The sequence below is a fragment of the Trachurus trachurus genome (genome assembly GCF_905171665.1).
Source record: "Trachurus trachurus genome assembly, chromosome: 21".
NCBI lineage: Eukaryota > Metazoa > Chordata > Actinopteri > Carangiformes > Carangidae > Trachurus > Trachurus trachurus.
The window spans coordinates 19620249-19638270 of NC_139899.1; the positions used below are offsets into that span (position 1 = coordinate 19620249).

The window sequence follows — 18022 nt, forward strand, 5'->3', positions numbered from 1 at the left end:
TCCAAAATCCCTCACAACTCCCTTTTAAGTGGATGAAGTGAGTGTAGTGATGTTAGGATGTGTGAATAGTGAACAATTATACAAGAATCAACTCAAACAAATGATGGTTTACCACAAAATTTTATTCACAACCTTTAACAGTGAGTCAGGCTTAGCGTTTGCCACCGACACGGGGTGCGCTCATCTTCATGGGCTTAGCGATCTTGGGTTTCTGTGCAGTCTTGGCTGCAGCCTACAGAAAGAGAAACACAAGAAACATGTGATTAAAGACAAATTCAATAACCCGATGAATACTGAACAGGATTCACTAATATACAGCTCTGGAAAAAATTAAGAGACCACTCCCAAAATGATCAGGGTCTCTAGTTTTACTATTTATAGGTATGTGTTTGAGTAAAATTATTATTTTTTTTTTATTCTATCAACTACCGACAACATTTCTCCCAAAATAGAAAAAAAAAAAAAAAAAAAAAAAGGTCATTTAGAGCTTTTATTGGCTAATGACTAAACTAGTCTAAATAACAGAAATATCAAGTCTTTTCAGACCTTGAATAATAATAATGCAAAGAAAACATGTTCATATTTATTCCTAAAGAACACCGCAAGAATATTTAACTCAGGAAGAGTTTATAAATCAGTTTTTGTGGGATAATGTCAATATTTAATCCAGTAGTGGTTTTTATAATCTTCCTATAAAATCAGATGTGGTTCAGGTGATGACCTCATCAGTGTCTCATCAAGTAGAATGAGTTGTGTTTGTGTTGGTATTTTAAAAAGAAAAGAATGACTGTCATACATGTAGAGATGCTTTCAAGAAACACTTGTGAAAGTGGTCTCTTAATTTTTTTCCAGAGCTGCATGTGCATTCAACGTCAAAGCTCTAAAATAACTATTTCTTACTGGCCAATTAAAAAAAAGAAGAAAAAAGTAGTTTTTGCTGCTTAGAAGGATGAAGCCCTGATTTAATAAGGAGATCTTACTTTTGCGCTTGGGGCAGCGGGCTTCTTGGTTGCCTGCTTTGCCTTCTTGGCCTCCTTGGCAGCTCTGAAGGAAGAACGAGAAACAAATCAAGTTTATAGAAGCAAACAGGAACAAGCAACAAGATTAAAGTCATAAACCTGCCACTCGCATTTCCAATGTGTTCTTCAGTGGTATAACTGAGGCAGAACAGATGGACTCAATCTGAACACTTTAAGTCATATTTGATAGATATTGACCAAAATGATGCCAAACTGATGTTGTGAATTAAGTCATACAGTGAAAGACCCATGACATTAAAGTCATTGCAAATCTTCACCTGGTCTGCAAGCTAAATAAATGTATAAGGGCATGATGCGTCTTTAGCTGCAGAGTTTCTTAAAATCTAAGAGAAACCTAGAAATCAGATGATATATAGAGGTAGTTTGTGTCGTACCTGATGGCCTGCTCCCTCTGGGCCTTGCGGACCTCGGGCTTCTGGTTCCTCTTGGCCATGATCTCAGCCAAGGAGGCCCCAGTGATGGCCCTCTGGAATTTGACGGCGCGGCGGGTGCGCTTCTTGGTCACCTCTTCCTGTTAAAGACACAACAAGGAGACTTCAGTTTTTTTTTGTCGGCCACAATCACAATCCCTCAATATTACTTCAGCATCATGTCCTCCCCCCCAGCTCAACCTCTGTTCACTGAATGAGATTAGAAAAAAGGACCGGTAGCATCCTACATCTTCAGTAGATGACAATGTTCAGATGTGTGGTGTAATTGGCCAAACACTTTCCCAGTCAACATTTCTCAATAGCAATATTGGAAAAGTCCCAAACTTCCATCAGCTGATGTCTTCCGATACCTCACACATGAATATTAACATCAGATACTGCAAACAGCAGATTTTTGTACATTATGAAGACCAAGATACAACAATTTGGCTATTAAGTTTTAGTTTGTCTAAATTAATTCCCTGCAGAAACCCTGAAATGCTGCTATCGGTGAAAAGCAGCATTTTAGACTGCACATAAAACACAATTATGATAGGTAACAGGACATGTTGGAGAGTTTGGAGGCTGACCGATGGTGAGAGGTCAATAAAGACGTCAAAGGCCAGTACTATGATCTCCTGTTGTTCTATGGCTGCAGGTGTGGAGTGAGCACTGCTGCCCAGACTGAAAAACACAGTCAGACAACAGCACATAACACAGACCAACACTGTGCACACCATTCACCCACAGCCAAACCTAACTGTGCAGCCAAGCGGAAATAAAACTTGTGTTGTGCTGAAGTTTAATAGTCTGAACAAGTACAGATCAATGAGAATGATTTTGTGTAACCCACCACACTTAGTCCCGTGGGAAACCATCTGCTGTGATGAAACTTTGCAGCAGTGGATTTACACATTTTTCAACTTTGAGACATCAGTGGTAAACGTTCAGCAGGAAATTAACACACACCATTTCATCTATCAAACATCAGCACCAAAGGGAGTCACTCCAACAAATACTTTTAGACGATACAGACGACTACTTTGGTATAGTGATATCCACAAATTAGAAAAACGGTGCACATTTTAATAACCACTTCCCCTGAACAGCACACATAGTATTGTTACTTACAGACTGGCCCTTCTTGTGCTTGCGTCTGTACAGCACAGTCCAGTTGATCTGTCTGGGGTTCCTCTTGGCCAGGAAAGCAGACTCACATTTGGCGTTCAAGAACTGGAACACCTGATGAACACAGGAAACCAAACTTTAAAAGACTTGTCATACATTTATCTTCAAACATGACTTCCTAGTCTATTAGATTGAATTGTGATTAACTGTTTTATGTAGAGAAAAAAAAGATAGCAAACACTGAAGGAAGTACTGGTTGAAATTTCCCAGAGCCCCTTGTGCCATCTACAAAATGCTGGTTATAACCAATCAGTCCAGATATTGTAATCTACAAATGCATGCAACTTTTGGCAAAATAGCAATTCAAATGTCAAAGCTTTTGCTAAACCAGTCTCTTCTAACACTCATGTAACGTCTGATAAAGTCACCACGCTGTTTATCTATTGTTTAGTATCAAGTACCATCAATAACCCTCAAGGATCTGGTGAACACCTTATTGCACCTGAGAGTTTCTACACATGTAACTCAAGTGTCACAGCAACTTAGATCACGGACCATGGAGGTAAAATATCGAGTGACAAGTGATTGTGTCCACGCTGTCCAGCTGAAGTTTGGGTTGTGAAGTTTTTCGTATCACTAGTTGATTCACACAGTTTGTCTCACACATTGACGCTGTCAGCTAACGTTAGCATTGACATAGCATAGCACTGAGCCGACGAGGCCTCTCCAGAGACAAATACAGATGTTATTTACACACTGTGGGACACTTGGACAGCGAATACTTGGATTTAATAGGGTAAACTGTAAACCACACCACTGCAGACGAAGCTCAGACAACCCGGCTTCGGGGTTTGTAGTTACCTTTCCGTCTATCCTGGCGTATCGGCGGCCATGGCCGGGGTAAATTTTATACCCGCTGAAACTGCACAACTCGACCCTGAAAACGACAAATATCAGACATCACTGAAAGAACATGATACAATTGCATCTTGGACGTGGATAGAGTCGTTAAAATGTTTATTTAACAAGGTAGATGGCGTTTGATAGTATTCCGTTTACTCACTTCATGATGGCTACGAGAGGGCACAAAACCGGAAAGAAAGACGACGGAAGCGGAAACGGAATTTAGGCGACCTCAAATAGATTTTTATAAACTACTAAACAGCTCACATTTTTAGTCAGCTGGAGTTTTATTAGTGTTTTACTCCTAATATACACACGGGGTTTATGTTTTAATTAATATGTGCATCAAATTACGGTAATACAAATTCATAATTTAGCAATGACGTCACAACCTGACGGTTGCCCAGCAATCTCATCACTAGCAAACAAACATTTAACACTACTTTCTTTGGGGTAAATATCACAACAGTATGATAATAAAATGGTTTACAGGCCTATTGTATAAAAAATAAACAAAATAAAAATGTTATTAACTCGCTTTTTCTTTCCTTTCTACAACCTGGTTCGCGGTTTCCAGTAACGTAAGCGCGCTATATGATGAACGCCGACGGTTGTAGTTCTTTCCAGCCGCGGAGACACCGCTTCGTAATGAACTGAGCAGTCGCTGTGGACTACATTTCCCAGAAACAGCGCAGACGTTTGACAAGCGGCAGACGTTTCTAGTCACTACCGGGCTCTGCAGCTAATAGAGTTATCCGCCAACATAGGGTGTTTGCCTGGGACAACAGGATGGGTGTATCAGACTTACAGTTTGATTTAAACGCTGGTAAGAGGCCCGTTGGTTTTTCGTGTCACAATCAAAAACGACTCTCGTTTGTTTAAAAGAATATGTTGTGCTATATCGTATTATTAGTGGCTAACGTTAGCTAGCATGCATCACCCGAACACTAACATTAGCTGTGTCCAGAGGTGCAGATCAAAACACCCTGATATCAGACTTACAAATGGTCTAATAGCGATGTTTAACGAACATTGAATGTTAAACCAGCTAATTTTATGGTGTGATCTGCAGTAGACCGTAAAAAGCAAGTCATAGCAATTTATGCAATTGACAGTTAGCATATAGATTATTTTTCTGCCCTTTATAGTCATGTTTCATCATGTCCTCAGGTGTCACAATGTCAGGAATTACAATTTGAGTGCACTGGTAATATTTCAACCATCATTTGAATCCAAGTAACTTAAGGAGGATAGACATGTTGAAATGACTAACATATTTTCTTTTGTTGTCTGGAAGATGTCAATCTCTGCAGTACAGAATGGGTTTTTTCTTCACCACCCTTTTCTTTGAAGCACTTAACTAGCTATGTGTATGCTTGGCTGCTTTAACAGCCCGTGTGTTATGTGGCTATGGTGATGATCCAGTCTGTTTAATTTCCACCTTCTTTTCTCTTCCAAGGGCCTGTGCTGGACCTTTCAGCCAGAAATGTCCAAAAGCTGGATCCTAATTTCACCTGCTCTGAGGACACTCACACACTCATCCTGGACCGTAACCACATCATGAAACTGGACCACCTGGAAAGAAGCCCAGGCCTTCAGCAGGTAGTTATCAAATAGTCAGATTCTACTGTCTTTTTATTCACTTTTCACTCCTTTTATCTACAGAATTACATAGCATTGTTGATAGTTTACTTAATTAATGTCCGGCTATAACTCTTTTCCTCTTCAGCTCTCTGTTGCTAGCAACCGTCTGGTGAGGATGATGGGTGTGTCTCGGCTGACAGAGCTGAAAGTCCTCAATCTTCCCAATAACAGTATCGGCTACATCGAGGGGCTGAGAGATCTGCCTCACCTTCAATGGCTCAACCTGTCTGGAAACAATATTAAGGTGCGGAGAAAAGAGATCCTCACATCGACGTAACTTCATTTTTACAAAAATATCAATGCACAGATTAGCTTCAGCCTGTGTGTGTATTTGTTGTTTGTTTAATCAGATGTGTACACTCTTTTACATAGGTCATTGAGCAACTCAGCAACTGTGTTTCCCTTCAACACCTGGATCTGTCTGACAATAACATATCAACCATTGGTGACCTGACTAAACTCGTAGCATTAAAGGTGAGTTCTGCAGCCAAAACAAAACTAAATACGAGTTGATAATATGAAGTTATATCATCAGTCTTATTTTGTGATTCGTTTCTGTTACATTTTCAGACACTTTTACTCCATGGAAACAGCATTACAACACTTCGTACTGTTCCTGCTCACCTACCTGCCCATTTATCCATTCTGTCCCTGGCAGAAAATGAGATAAGAGATCTCAATGAAGTAATTCACTTTTTCTCTTTAACTCAATACGGCAACACTGATTTCCATTTAAAACATTTTTTTAGCGACTTGACTGATTTCTGTTCTTTTTTCTCCTCCCTCCCCTGTTTTATTTCTTATCGCTCCATAGGTGTCTTACCTGGCATCCCTCCACGAACTGGAGCAGCTGTCAATAATGAGCAACCCCTGTGTTATGGCAACACCTTCACTGCCAGGATTCGACTATCGGCCTTATATCATGAGTTGGTGCCTGAGCCTAAAGGTGCTGGATGGCTATGTAGTCACACAAAAAGAAGGGTGCGTACATTTGTATACTGTTACATTTTGCTTGTTGCCATAAAGACAGGAATAGTGTGAATCTCTAATTTCTTGTGCGTAATTGTGACCATCCCAGTCTGAAAGCAGAGTGGCTGTACAGTCAAGGTAAAGGACGTTCGTACCGACCAGGTCAGCACATACAGCTGGTTCAGTACCTCACCACTGTTTGCCCACTGACGTCATCACCGGCCTTGGAGACGGCAGAAGATGCCAAGCTGGAGAAGATCCTCAGTAAGCAGAGGTATGAGTCTGATCTTACAGAGAGCTTTTCAAAGGGATAGTTCATCATTTTGGCAATTTTTTTTGCTATAATCGCTACAGTCTTAGCAGTAGGTGCGTTACCTTTAATTGTTGGTGCAAGCTATTTTTAGAATGGTGGAGCAGAGCTGCGAGCTGCTCAGAGCTACGCTACAGAGGCTAATGGGATTTCTTGGTTTCCCTCATCAAACTCATCAAATACACAATCCAACAACTCCAAAACGCTTTCGTGGACAAGTTGTGACCTGCACATTCACCACGCTATGAGATAATAACAGAGTGTTACGAGACTGAGTTTTCATGGCAAATTCATGCAAAACCGCAGTTTTTCGGCAAGCAGTCTCTGCGTTTGCCTCGAAAACAACCCTGTCTTGTAACGTTCCGTAGCGTAGCTCTGAGCAGCTCGCGGCTCGGCTCCGCCATTCTAAAAATAGCTTGCACCTACCATTAAAGGTAACAAACCTACTCCTAAAACTATGGGGATTATGGCAATGGGCCAATTTGCCAGTATGTTGAACTATCCCTTTAACAAGCAGTACATGTGCATTCATTGAAAACATTTATTTAAATGAGTGTTAGTGCTGACATGCTTTTCCCTCAGGTTTCACCAAAAGCAGTTGTTAGAGGAGACCCGGGGAGGATGCTCCAGTCTTCCACGTCCAACTCAACTGGATGTGGACATGCGCAGTCCTTCAGATGCCACACCACAGGGGGGAGCCAGAGAGGTGAAGAACAACACTGCCCCAGGACCAACTGCTGCCCCGTCAGTCCTGGAGACAGGTACGAGCTTTACACCAGGAGACCAGTCCTGCTCATTTTTTTTAAAATAATGTTGACTTTTCTTTTTGTGTTTAACTTACAGAGCCAGTTGTGCAGTTCAACACTTGGGTGGGCTCCGATTCTTCCCACACATCGTTGCCAGTGGTTCGCAGCCCAAGGCTCGTAGAGCAGCCAATCTTTTTGGAGGACGTTCAGACTGATGAGGACAAACTTAACAGCAGCTTGCTTTCCTCCGAGTCTACCTTTATCCCCTTCACGTCCGATCTGGAGCCACAAACAAACCAGTCGGACAGCGAGGACGAGACGGAGACCTTCGAACTTGATTCCCTCGCCCCAATGCGGCCACCACAGCCCAGAAAACCCACCACTAACAAGACACATAATCCACCCCCAGAGGAGAAGCAAGAGAGGAAGACTCTTGAAGAAGAAGAAGCCACAACTGCTGTCTCGCCCGGGGTTAATGTTAGCACATCACAAACTGACCTGGAAGCATCTTCTAATGCTGGACAAGCAGAGATGAAAGAAGCTCCTGAGCAGGACGACGCTGCTGTGTGTGCCAGCAAAGCAGGTTTGATGGAGGCAGACAAGGCAGCAGTTAAAATCCAGTCGTGGTGGAGGGGGCAGTACGCTCGCTGTTGTCACCCCATGGCCAGAGAGGTGCGCAGTGAAATCCGCCTGCGCAGAATGCAAGAGCATATCGTCTTCCTGTCTGAGAAGCTGGGCAGGTCAGTGGTTCAGTGTTAGCATGATAATAATAATATAATAATAATAATAATCTGTGATGAGACATTTTTGTTTTGTACTTTGACTAAAAGATAAAACAGATGTGTTTGCATGTGCAGTGTGCAGAAACAGTATGAAGAAGAGCGGCTGCAAAGGCTGGTTCAGGAGGAGGCGGTGAAGTTTCTTTGGAAAGAGGTCAGTGATTTGAATTATTCATCATTACCTTACATAAGTCGTTATTCGTGCTGTGTAATGTTGTGTCTTGTGGTATTGCTCTTATGTGCCTCGTTCCTTTTGCGCCATGTAGCTTCAGTCTATGCAGCAGTGGAAGAAGTCTGTGGAGCAGCAGCTGTCCAGCATTACTCACGCTGTCAGCCAGGCTCAGCCCTCATCTCCCGGACAGTGTAAGGCTGCGCTGCCCGTCGCCTCCAGCACGAAGAACCCACCCGGCACAGATGTCTCCTTCCCCGACTCCGGCATCCAGTCGTCGAGCGATCAGCAGGCGGCGCAGGAGGACAGCTTCCTGAGCAGCGGGACGGAAGACTCCCTGAAGACGGTGCGCGCGCTCAGCCCCGTTCGTAGCGGCTTCACCGGCTGCAGCGACGGCGTGGACAGCGCCGACTGCAGCCTGCTGGAGCAGTACCTGTCCTCGGTGCAGCAGAGGGAGGAGGAGGCCGAGGAGGCGGTCAGCGACAGAACAGAGACGCCGCAGCCCTCCTCGCCCATCTCACCTGGTAAAACAGCACAGTCCAGCTCCCCCGTGGAGAAGACAGAGGGAACCGCCCCCGTCTGAGGGTCTCCACCTGTACAGAACTCTTACTGTATGTAAATTGGCACTGGACGTAGGATTGAGATGCGCTGCTCCCTTGAGACTTTGGGCCTGACAGCACTCATCATGATTACTGACCTGGTTATAAATAACTGCACTCCAGCCTGAACCCAGGACAGGCTTGAAAACTAAACCTTACTGTGAATGTAACTTTGTCTTTTTTTATACATCACTACGTTTTCTCTTATTTAATGGACCATTTCCTCTTTGTGTGAAGACAATGATTGTAATGTGGCTTTCAAAATGTAATATTAACTTAAAAAGCAATTGTGTGATGACGAGTATGTTGCTTCCTTTACTGATGCAAAGCCCAGACATATACTGTCAGTATCCACTGCATTGTTTATAAACCACAATACATCAGATTAGAGTTGATGTGTTAAATGTAGTGCACTTAGAAACACTACGCTACACATGAGCAAAAACATGCAACTATCCAGTGTGACACACTGTGTTTTAATGTTTAACTGAAGAAAATGTTGCTGTGTCCTTATGTTCTTAAGATAAATGTAAATAAATCTGCAATTATAATTTTTCAAATATTCTTATTTGGTTTTATGTAATATTGAAATATTGTGAAAGATAAGGCTGCAACTAACAAACACAGTAATTATCAAGGATTCTTGTCATTCCTGAGTTGCTCAACGAATCCTCTGCCAAAAACTAACAACAAATATACAACACAACCAGAACCCCAGGACTCAGTTTTCAGTTTGAAAGGAGAAGACATGGGACATAATAATCTTGGGACAAGTCTGCTTTAAAAAGAAAAGAGAAAAAAAAGCAAAATTTCTCTAAGCAGAGGAAATTGTATTTTTGAGGATTTTTTATTGAACTTTTGAGGAAACTAAAATTAAAACTAATCAGTAATAATCACTATCACGAAGTTAGTTTTGCCCTTACGTTTGATTTTGGTCCAGTAATGACCCATTAAATTTGCGGAATGACTTAGTAATCAATAACAGGGATTCTGAGTTATAGGGAGTCTTTCCAGTCTCATAACATACATTCTAAAAAAAAAGTATTAAACTGTTTTCTGACCCAACACATCATTTAGGGAGATTTCACCAATGGATGGTTTGGCCATTTCATGGGCTGCAGGACATCAAAGAGCTGCCACCCAAAATATGTTGCTGCTGCTGCTGTTGTTGTTTATAATTATTCTATAGTTAACTACCTAAAACTGATTATCTATAATTATTGAGTACACAATATTTTATTTTTATTCTTATGAAGGTCTTTTTATATTGTTTTTACAATTCAAAACAAGTCCAACAAAACAACGAGAAAACTCAAACCAGTCCCACCCACACATTTATCGGATACAAAAAATGTGTGTTTTGTTATGTCTGTCTGAGACAGACATAACAAAACACACACACACACACACACACACACACACACACACACACACACACACACACACACACACGATAGATAACACTGAAATGAAAAGAAATTACAGAGGGCAGCACCAGCTAGTTACATTACTATATTCTTCAATAAATATTGAGAAAGGCTGCCAAATATTATACAATTTTCTTCTTGTGACCTTATCTTTTTTCCCCCTGTGGACAAACAGCTTTCTTCTGTTACAGTAATTCGCCTTTAATGCAGAAGTTGTAAACGACCAGCAGAGGACGCAGCAGGGCGGGACAGACCGTGCAGCCTACCGTAGACCCACCCCTAACGTTACCCCTGGGAGCTTTAACCATAATAACCAAGACGCTCCTCCGCTCCGGTCTACTACGCTGTCCTCGACCCGCTGATGCCTCCACTCCTCCGGCCAGCAGCTCTCCGTCTCCTCGCCCTCCTCCTCCTCCTCCTCCGCCTGTGTCCGACGCTACGCTTTTAACGTTTCCCCCCAGTCAGATACGTAAGTTATACACGACCACTACGCGGCTAAACCAGCAGTTAACGTTTAGTTAGCTAACGGATATCGGTTTCGCGTTATGATCGATGACACAAACATGTCGGAACATCCGCCCGTGTATGTGTATTGATTACTACTATCATCTGGCCGTTTCTTTGTTGATGGCTCGTGCGCCAGTGCAGCAGCCGTTAATGTGATTGATGAGTCAACGAACCGACCGAACGTCACCGCCGTGACCGTTAGTACGACCGTTAACGTGTCTTTACACAGGGACGTTGAAAGTAACGGTAGCGAGGCAACAACAAGCAGCAACTTTCGTCCGGAGAATCTGCGACGACGATAGCCAATTAATCGGTTGGTCACTTGCCTGTAACAGCGTTTAATGCTTTTAAACAACCTAATTCCACATGTTACATCTTGACAAATTTGAATATTTGCTGTTTTTAGTCTTATTTTTGTATTTGCATTTCGTGAGCTTAGAATTATAAGGTTCTATCTCAATTTTTCAACCAAAACACAAGCCGAGTTGGAACTTTGATGCTCAATATCTCGGAACTACCCAAAACGGAGATAGAACCCTATAATTCTAAGCTCACGATTTGCTGGTCATCAACCAGCTTTCTGTTTTCCTGTCTCACACTTTGACAACGTCTTTTTCTCTCAGTGTTGGGTGCTTGAGGATGAAGTGATGCCATCATCGCCGTGGTGACAGCACAGAGAGAGAGAGAGGGAGAGAGAGGGGAGCAGGGCCTGATCATGGGAGACAGAAGGAGGTCACCATGTGCCGTTATCTGTCCAAATACGCCCTCGTCTTCCTCTTCCTAGCTCTTTCCGGACTCATCTTCCTGTTGCGCAACATCCACACAGTGGAGGTGAGGGTACACATGTGTACCTACATAATGTGACCTCGGAGTAGAAATGGTTATGATCTTTTAGTTTGTTATCTCTGAATTGCTTTTTCGACAAATTTGGAATATTCTGTAGATTTCGAGTCATTGTTGTCAATTTTCTATGGAGATTTTAAGAAATGTAATAAAAGGTAATGTGTATTAATATGTATGTTTTGTCAATTCTTTTCTTTTTCCCTTCAGAGCTGGAATTGCCACACGTTTTCAGCCCTCTACCAGCTACAGAGCAGGATCCACTCGTCCTTCATCTCCGTCAGCCTCCCCACTTTTTACCACAACCGCACGTTCTGTGCTCACCTGGGTCAAAAGCCCTCACCTGAAGATGAGCTCGAGGAGCGCTACCTGTTGGACTCGATCTCCTGGCCTGGGCCTCCGCCAAGGGCAGCGACGGCAGCCCTGCGCCAGTCCAGCGACCCTGTGCACAGTCTGTTTGCCATCCTTCCCACCAAAGAAGGAAGAGAGTGGCATGTGGGCGACCAGCTGGAGGCTCTCGTCCAAATGCACGACTTCCAGGGTCGCCCCAAGCGGTACGGCGGGGACTTCCTCTTGGCCAGGCTGCACTCTCCGGAGCTCGGAGCAGGTATAGGAGGTAAAGTGCTGGACCACAGGAATGGATTTTACTCTGCTCTGTTCCCTCTCCTCTGGAACGGATCTGCACAGGTGGAGATCACGTTGGTGCACTCCAGCGAGGCGGTCGCGGTGCTGCGGCGGCTGAGGGAAGAACGTCCCGATCGGGTGTTTTTCAAGAGCCTGTTCCGCTTGGGATTCCTCTCTGAAACGACTGTGTGTAACATGTGCCTGCCCCCTGATCAGCAGCCTCTGTGCAACTACACTGACCTTTACACAGGGGAGCCCTGGTACTGCTACAAACCTAAGATGCTCAGCTGTGACACCAGAGTCAACCACGCCAAAGGAGGCTACCTGAAACACCTCATCACCAACAAAGAGGCATTGCTCTTCCAGAGGTTGGTAGTGTTGTATTTTAAAAGTTGGGCATTTTTGGCTTTATTTCAATAGAACAGTTAAAGAAAGACAGAAAGTCAGGGGTAGGTGAGGAGGGGATAAAATGTAGTAAAGGGCCAGAGATCCAATTTAAACAAAAGGCCACTAAAGTTAGCACCCTTCTAGATGATCCAAAGTTGGGGGCACCGCTAGCTATATTGTGCTCCATCGAAAGACATTACACTGGAGGAGAGAAGGGTTTAATTAAAAAAAAAAAAAAAAGACGCTATGATTTCATATTTTTCATGGCCTCTATAACTTTTCAATCCCATATGGTGCCCCTGACCAAGGTATCCCATGTGTGTAGCTTTAACTAAGAGGAATATGTGCCTATTTTAATAAAGGATTATATTTTGTAAACCCGAATGTTCTTATAATATGATTAAAAAGGAGTCATTATGTTGCTTAACAATGACCATGAGCACTGCATTTTATTTTTAGTCATTTTAATCCTGCATTGGATTAACATGACTAAAGTAGAAAAAATGTGTATGAATCCACAACTGAATTTTCATTTTATTTTATTTTTTTAAAGAAGAAACTATATGTGATATACAATGTCTTTAGCAATAACAATGCGCTTGGGCAGAGTGTCTCAGACAGGGTGAAGGACAGGCTAACACATTGGTGGTTTTGATATTACATGCAGGATTTGTTGATCATCAATAGCTTTATTTTTAACATTGAAATGTTTTCTTGTTTCACCCTAGCGGTGTAAACATCAAAGTTCACATACATGCTTCAGGACCTGGCAAAATCAACGTGCTGCCTCCAAGGAAAGGTACACTATACCCGCAGAGTCACATTTGTAGTTTGTGTAGTTTTGTCCAAGGAATTTGATTTATTTTGTCTCCAATGTCTCTCACCTTGTGTCAGATAAAGTCAAAGAGGAGAGCAGCAGTGTAAAGCCAGAGCCTACTGAGCAAGCACCGTCTGGATATTACTATGGCGAGGCATGGAGGGCGCTAGGTGGTGTTACAATGCGCCAGTTCAATCATTCATCTGCCGTCACTCAGTGTTTGAGGAACAAGGTGATCAACATGTACGGAGACTCCACAGTGAGGCAGTGGTTCGAGTACCTCATTACTTTTGTACCAGGTGAGTTTTGTCTTCTTGTCTCATCTCATATTTTATTTCTACACACTCAGTACGTTTACATGACACTTGAGAAAACAAAATGATTGCCTTAATCCGACTTTAACTGGACAACTGAGTGCATGTAAACGCGTTAGTCCAACTAATATCGGCCCGGAACGAAAACATCCAAGAAAGCCGGTCGCAGAAGCGATGTTGTTAAAGCGTTACAGCGTTCTTGTCTGCCTCTCAAAATCACCATGACCATGAGGGATAGCGTGCACCTTATCTGCACAATAAGTAACGCGCACATTACGTATGAGATTAACAAAGCCATACGATTAACCATCTTGCTGTTGTTCGAAAATGCCGGTCTGCCGCCTGCCTAACCGGAAAAGGGGTTGTATTAACCCGCTGAAACAACGCATATCGCCACATAGTGTTGAGGAAGAGGACACATTCCCATTGTTTATTTGAGCATGTAAACTGGGACAAGGACAGAAGTCCGATTAGACGCCAGAATCTAATTTTGAGCATAGCTCGATTAAGCTCTAGATGTAACCGTACTGACTGATGTTTGCCCCGTGCATGCAACCCACTGGATAATCAATTTCTCCCCACTCTCCCCAGAATTAAAGGAGTTTAACCTCCACAGTCCTAAAAACGTCGGTCCTTTCATGGCAGTGGACAGCACACATAATATTCTCTTGAAGTACCGCTGCCACGGCCCGCCCATCCGGTTCTCCACCGTCATGTCCAGCGAGATGAGGTACGTCTCAAACGAGCTGGACGGCCTCTCCGGGGGTCCCAACTCCATCGTCGTCCTCAGCATCTGGGCCCATTTCAGCACCTTTCCCGTGGAGGTGTACATACGCCGGCTGCGTCACATCCGGCGGGCGGTGCTTCGACTTCTGGACCGGGCGCCGGGAACGCTCGTCGTGATCCGGTCGGCCAACCTCCAAGCCTTGGACCAAGAGGTGAGCCTGTACAACAGCGACTGGTACTCGCTGCAGCTGGACGAGGTGCTCAGGGCCATGTTCAAGGGAATGAGCGTTTTGATCATAGATGCTTGGCAAATGACGTTGGCGCACCACTCCCCCCACGCCCTCCACCCACCCCCAACCATCGTCAAGAACATGATAGACGTGCTTCTGTCTTACATTTGCCCAGTGAACAAAACAAAGCAACATGTTTAGACCCACAGAGACAGACCAAGGAGTTTACTAATGTGAATCCACCGATTGGTTCTTCACATCCAAACACTTTTTTGTTTTTGTTTGGCATTATTATCGACAAGTGTCTGAAGCTACATACCCTTTAAACACCATCTTTACTGAGAGGTTTACCAAATGTCTTGTACTGATCAGTGTTTAGATGCCAGGTGGATTTATTTTCTATCCCCTCCAAACTAATTTTTTCAGGAACGCCAAAGACCTTGGTAACAAAAACAAATATTAACGCAAACAGTTAAAGGGATAATTCAATATTTTGGCAAATTGGCCCATTGCCATAAGCCCTATAGTCATAGCAGTAGGTTCGTTACCTAGCCGCGAGCTACTCAGAGCTACGCTATGGAGGCTAATGGGATTTCTTGGTTGTTGGAGTTGTTTTCGAGGTTTGGAGTTGTTGGATTGTGTATTTGATGAGTTTGATGAGAGGAACCAAGAAATCCCTTGATGAGCCTCCGTAACGTAGCTCTGAGCAGCTCGCGGCTCTGCTCCGCCGTTCTACAAATAGCTTGCACCGACAATTAAAGGTAACAAACCTACTCTTAAAACTAGAGGGATGTCTAGAGGGCCAATGGGCCAATTTGCCAAAATGTTGAACTATCCCTTTAAACAGTCAACATGCCAAAGTGTTTTTTTTTTGTGTGTGTGCAATACATGTACCGTACTTAAACCTTCAGTGTTTAGCTTTTGTCTGAGGTGAATTACACTAACAGCATTCCCCCAAGTAACAATAACAAGCTGCAACAGTGTGAGACTTGTTTATCCTTACTGTAGACTGTAATCCTTTTCTCAAATGCCTCTTAAGTTTTTCCACTGTTACTCCACTAGTAAGTGGCACAGAGAGGTTTAATCAGCAACAGATGATCATTTATATGGATATGAAGTCCGACGTTCCAGCTTTAAGTTTCCCATTGCTAAGTTCTTGTTTCAAAAGGTTTTTACTCAGGCTATGTGTTCTTATGTTCTGAGCCGTGGTTCAGCGTCTTGAACACTGTCTTTACTTGCTGCTGTGTGTGATAGGTCAGTCTGCGCTTTGTGAACTACATGCTGCTACGTAGAGTGTGTTTCCTGTGCTGGATTTAAATTACATTGGAGTCATTTTATGTTTACTTACCTCACTATGAGAAACAAAAGTTTACGATACAAGAGTGAAACCAACATTAGGACAGATGAAAATGTATTTGACTTGTGTATGTAAATGGAAAAGCCTGCATTGTTAACTGTCAGCTCCTTTGGTGTTTAGCAGCTTTTATATGTTCCTTTACCAGACAGTGTTTGTGTTTGGTTTTTTTTGCTGGCTACATTATTTCCAATACACACAATATTTTTTACCTGACGACGACGACAGATCTGCCTCTCAGTCTTTCACACCCACCAGACTTCCCACAATGTTTGGAAAAAGGTCCACACAGGTCCACTATTTGACCTTTTGACCTATACATTTATAATGACTCTTTTGTATATTAGTGGTTAACTTTCTATTTCAGAAACCATTTTTCATAACCAGGTCGGTTTCTGGGTGTTTTATATTGTTGTCATCATAGAAAGACGTCTGGAGGAGAGATCTGTTGGAAACAAAGATAATGTGCCTATTTTGTATCTGCTTCTGTTTGTGAGCTGAGCCACCGTTTCCGGTCCTAGTTTATAATGAGTGAATTTCTCTCATGTATTTTTTTTTTTTTTTTTTTTTTTACTTTTCCAACATTGTTTTAACGAACTAGCTCTGGACTGTGGAGTTTGGAGGTCGTTGCTCTGTGTTTCACTCAAGCTCTGGTTTAGACGAAGCAGTAAAAAGCAGGCTTGTACAGGAGCTGGGCAAGATGGCTGTCAAATATTATATATTATATAACATCGTATGTAAAGAAATTTGATCATTACAAACTGAAATTCGTTAGACCTGGCGGCATTAATACCCTAGAACAACAGATCTAAACTACAGCTGTCACACACTACACTATAAAGAGATACATGATTCCTCTCACAATGTTTTTAGAAAGTCAGTCTGAAACATGATCAACATTGATGCTTATGCCAAAGAGTGTTGCAACTCTACCAGACTGATGACTAGACCTCTATTTCCATTAAACATAATTTAATTCTGACAGTTTATTGTTAATCCAGACCCTGAGGGAAAAGAATGAAACTAATGTGGCATTTATTTTCAGTCCTATACTCCTATTACACGGCTCTCTGAGAGCATGAGGCGTGATATCATCTCATCTCTATCATCTGGGCGGTTGGGCCATATTGCACATCAGCTGCTACAGCTCTCAATCACATTTGGCATTATCGTCATTATTTGACAGATGCTTTTATCTGTAATGAGTTTACTGTAGCACGAGGAGCATCGCTTTAATTAATACCAGTTGAGTTTGCATCGCTGTAACTACATTATCTTATCAGTGTTACAGATTATTGGAGGCGCAGAGGGTTGCAGAGAATTTGAAAGCTGCATGTCACAGTCAACATTATGCAAAGGCACGATGACTGCATTTTATTAGGTTGCTTTCTTTCTGTGAAAGTAAAATAATAATGATGATTTCTATATATTACAATAGGCAAAATATAAGAATTACAGTAAAAAAAAAAAAAAGATTAAAAAAAAAAAGAACAGATGTGATTTGGGACATTGTTTAATGTTTTCTGACATAACCCTGCTGAGTCCCTGATTGTGATTGTGATTCCTAACCTTTATCATATAAGTGGCAGTTGTGCTCAGTGACTTACCTGCTTGCTAATGTTAAAACTAAAGAGCCAAGAAATGTTTTGCAATTACAAAAAAAGAAAAAGAAAAAAGCATTCAACTATTTGATTATGTAGCATTGTGAGTTAAGGTTAAGTTTATTCAAAGTGCATTATCACACAAGAGTGCCTCAATATATAAAGTGAGCAACGTGGCTGTGTAAAGGCTGTGTATAATAATACAAATATACAATAATCATGAACTTCATGCTGCTGCCAGATGTTGACGTTCGTCTGATCACAGCTGATGTTTTGATTAATTACAAAAAATGCTTTAGATGGGAACTGATTGAGGCTGAGAGCTTTTACATAAAAAAGAAGAAATAATTGTAATGGACCCGGCTTTGTGCACTGAGGCGTTGTGTTGGAACAAGAATGAGCTTTTCCCAGAGTTGGGAGTGCACTAATGTGTTAATACGATGTTATTGCTGCGGTGGCAAAGCATGAAATGCAGCCTGCAGCCTAATAACATAAGAG

The 18022-nt window shown here is 42.5% G+C and overlaps 3 protein-coding genes across 4 annotated transcripts; 2 read left to right on the top strand and 1 right to left on the bottom strand.

The window, feature by feature from the left end:
- Positions 1 to 101: 101 nt before the first annotated feature.
- Positions 102 to 3685, bottom strand: rpl24 (ribosomal protein L24). Its single transcript, XM_083996679.1, has 6 exons — positions 3642 to 3685; positions 3440 to 3515; positions 2582 to 2692; positions 1415 to 1551; positions 981 to 1044; positions 102 to 232 (listed from the first exon to the last, which is right to left on the bottom strand). Exons 1-6 carry the CDS (start codon positions 3644 to 3646, stop codon positions 152 to 154), a joined length of 474 nt encoding a protein of 157 aa, XP_083852805.1. The 5' UTR covers positions 3647 to 3685; the 3' UTR covers positions 102 to 151.
- A 508-nt stretch (positions 3686 to 4193) lies between these two features.
- Positions 4194 to 9184, top strand: cep97 (centrosomal protein 97). The gene is made up of 11 exons (XM_083996529.1): positions 4194 to 4307; positions 4941 to 5083; positions 5211 to 5369; positions 5498 to 5599; positions 5696 to 5809; positions 5940 to 6106; positions 6204 to 6368; positions 6987 to 7165; positions 7248 to 7890; positions 8008 to 8083; positions 8196 to 9184. Exons 1-11 carry the CDS (start codon positions 4271 to 4273, stop codon positions 8679 to 8681), a joined length of 2271 nt encoding a protein of 756 aa, XP_083852655.1. The 5' UTR covers positions 4194 to 4270; the 3' UTR covers positions 8682 to 9184.
- A 1277-nt stretch (positions 9185 to 10461) lies between these two features.
- nxpe3 (neurexophilin and PC-esterase domain family, member 3) lies at positions 10462 to 15226 on the top strand. Of its 2 annotated transcripts, none has more exons than XM_083996276.1 (6): positions 10462 to 10593; positions 11255 to 11462; positions 11682 to 12463; positions 13211 to 13281; positions 13377 to 13598; positions 14205 to 15226. In XM_083996276.1, exons 2-6 carry the CDS (start codon positions 11370 to 11372, stop codon positions 14768 to 14770), a joined length of 1734 nt encoding a protein of 577 aa, XP_083852402.1. In that variant the 5' UTR covers positions 10462 to 10593; positions 11255 to 11369; the 3' UTR covers positions 14771 to 15226. The 2 variants fall into 2 exon arrangements, with proteins under 2 accessions (XP_083852402.1, XP_083852403.1); XM_083996277.1 differs by lacking the exon at positions 10462 to 10593 and adding an exon at positions 10863 to 10944.
- The last annotated feature ends 2796 nt before the right edge of the window (positions 15227 to 18022 follow it).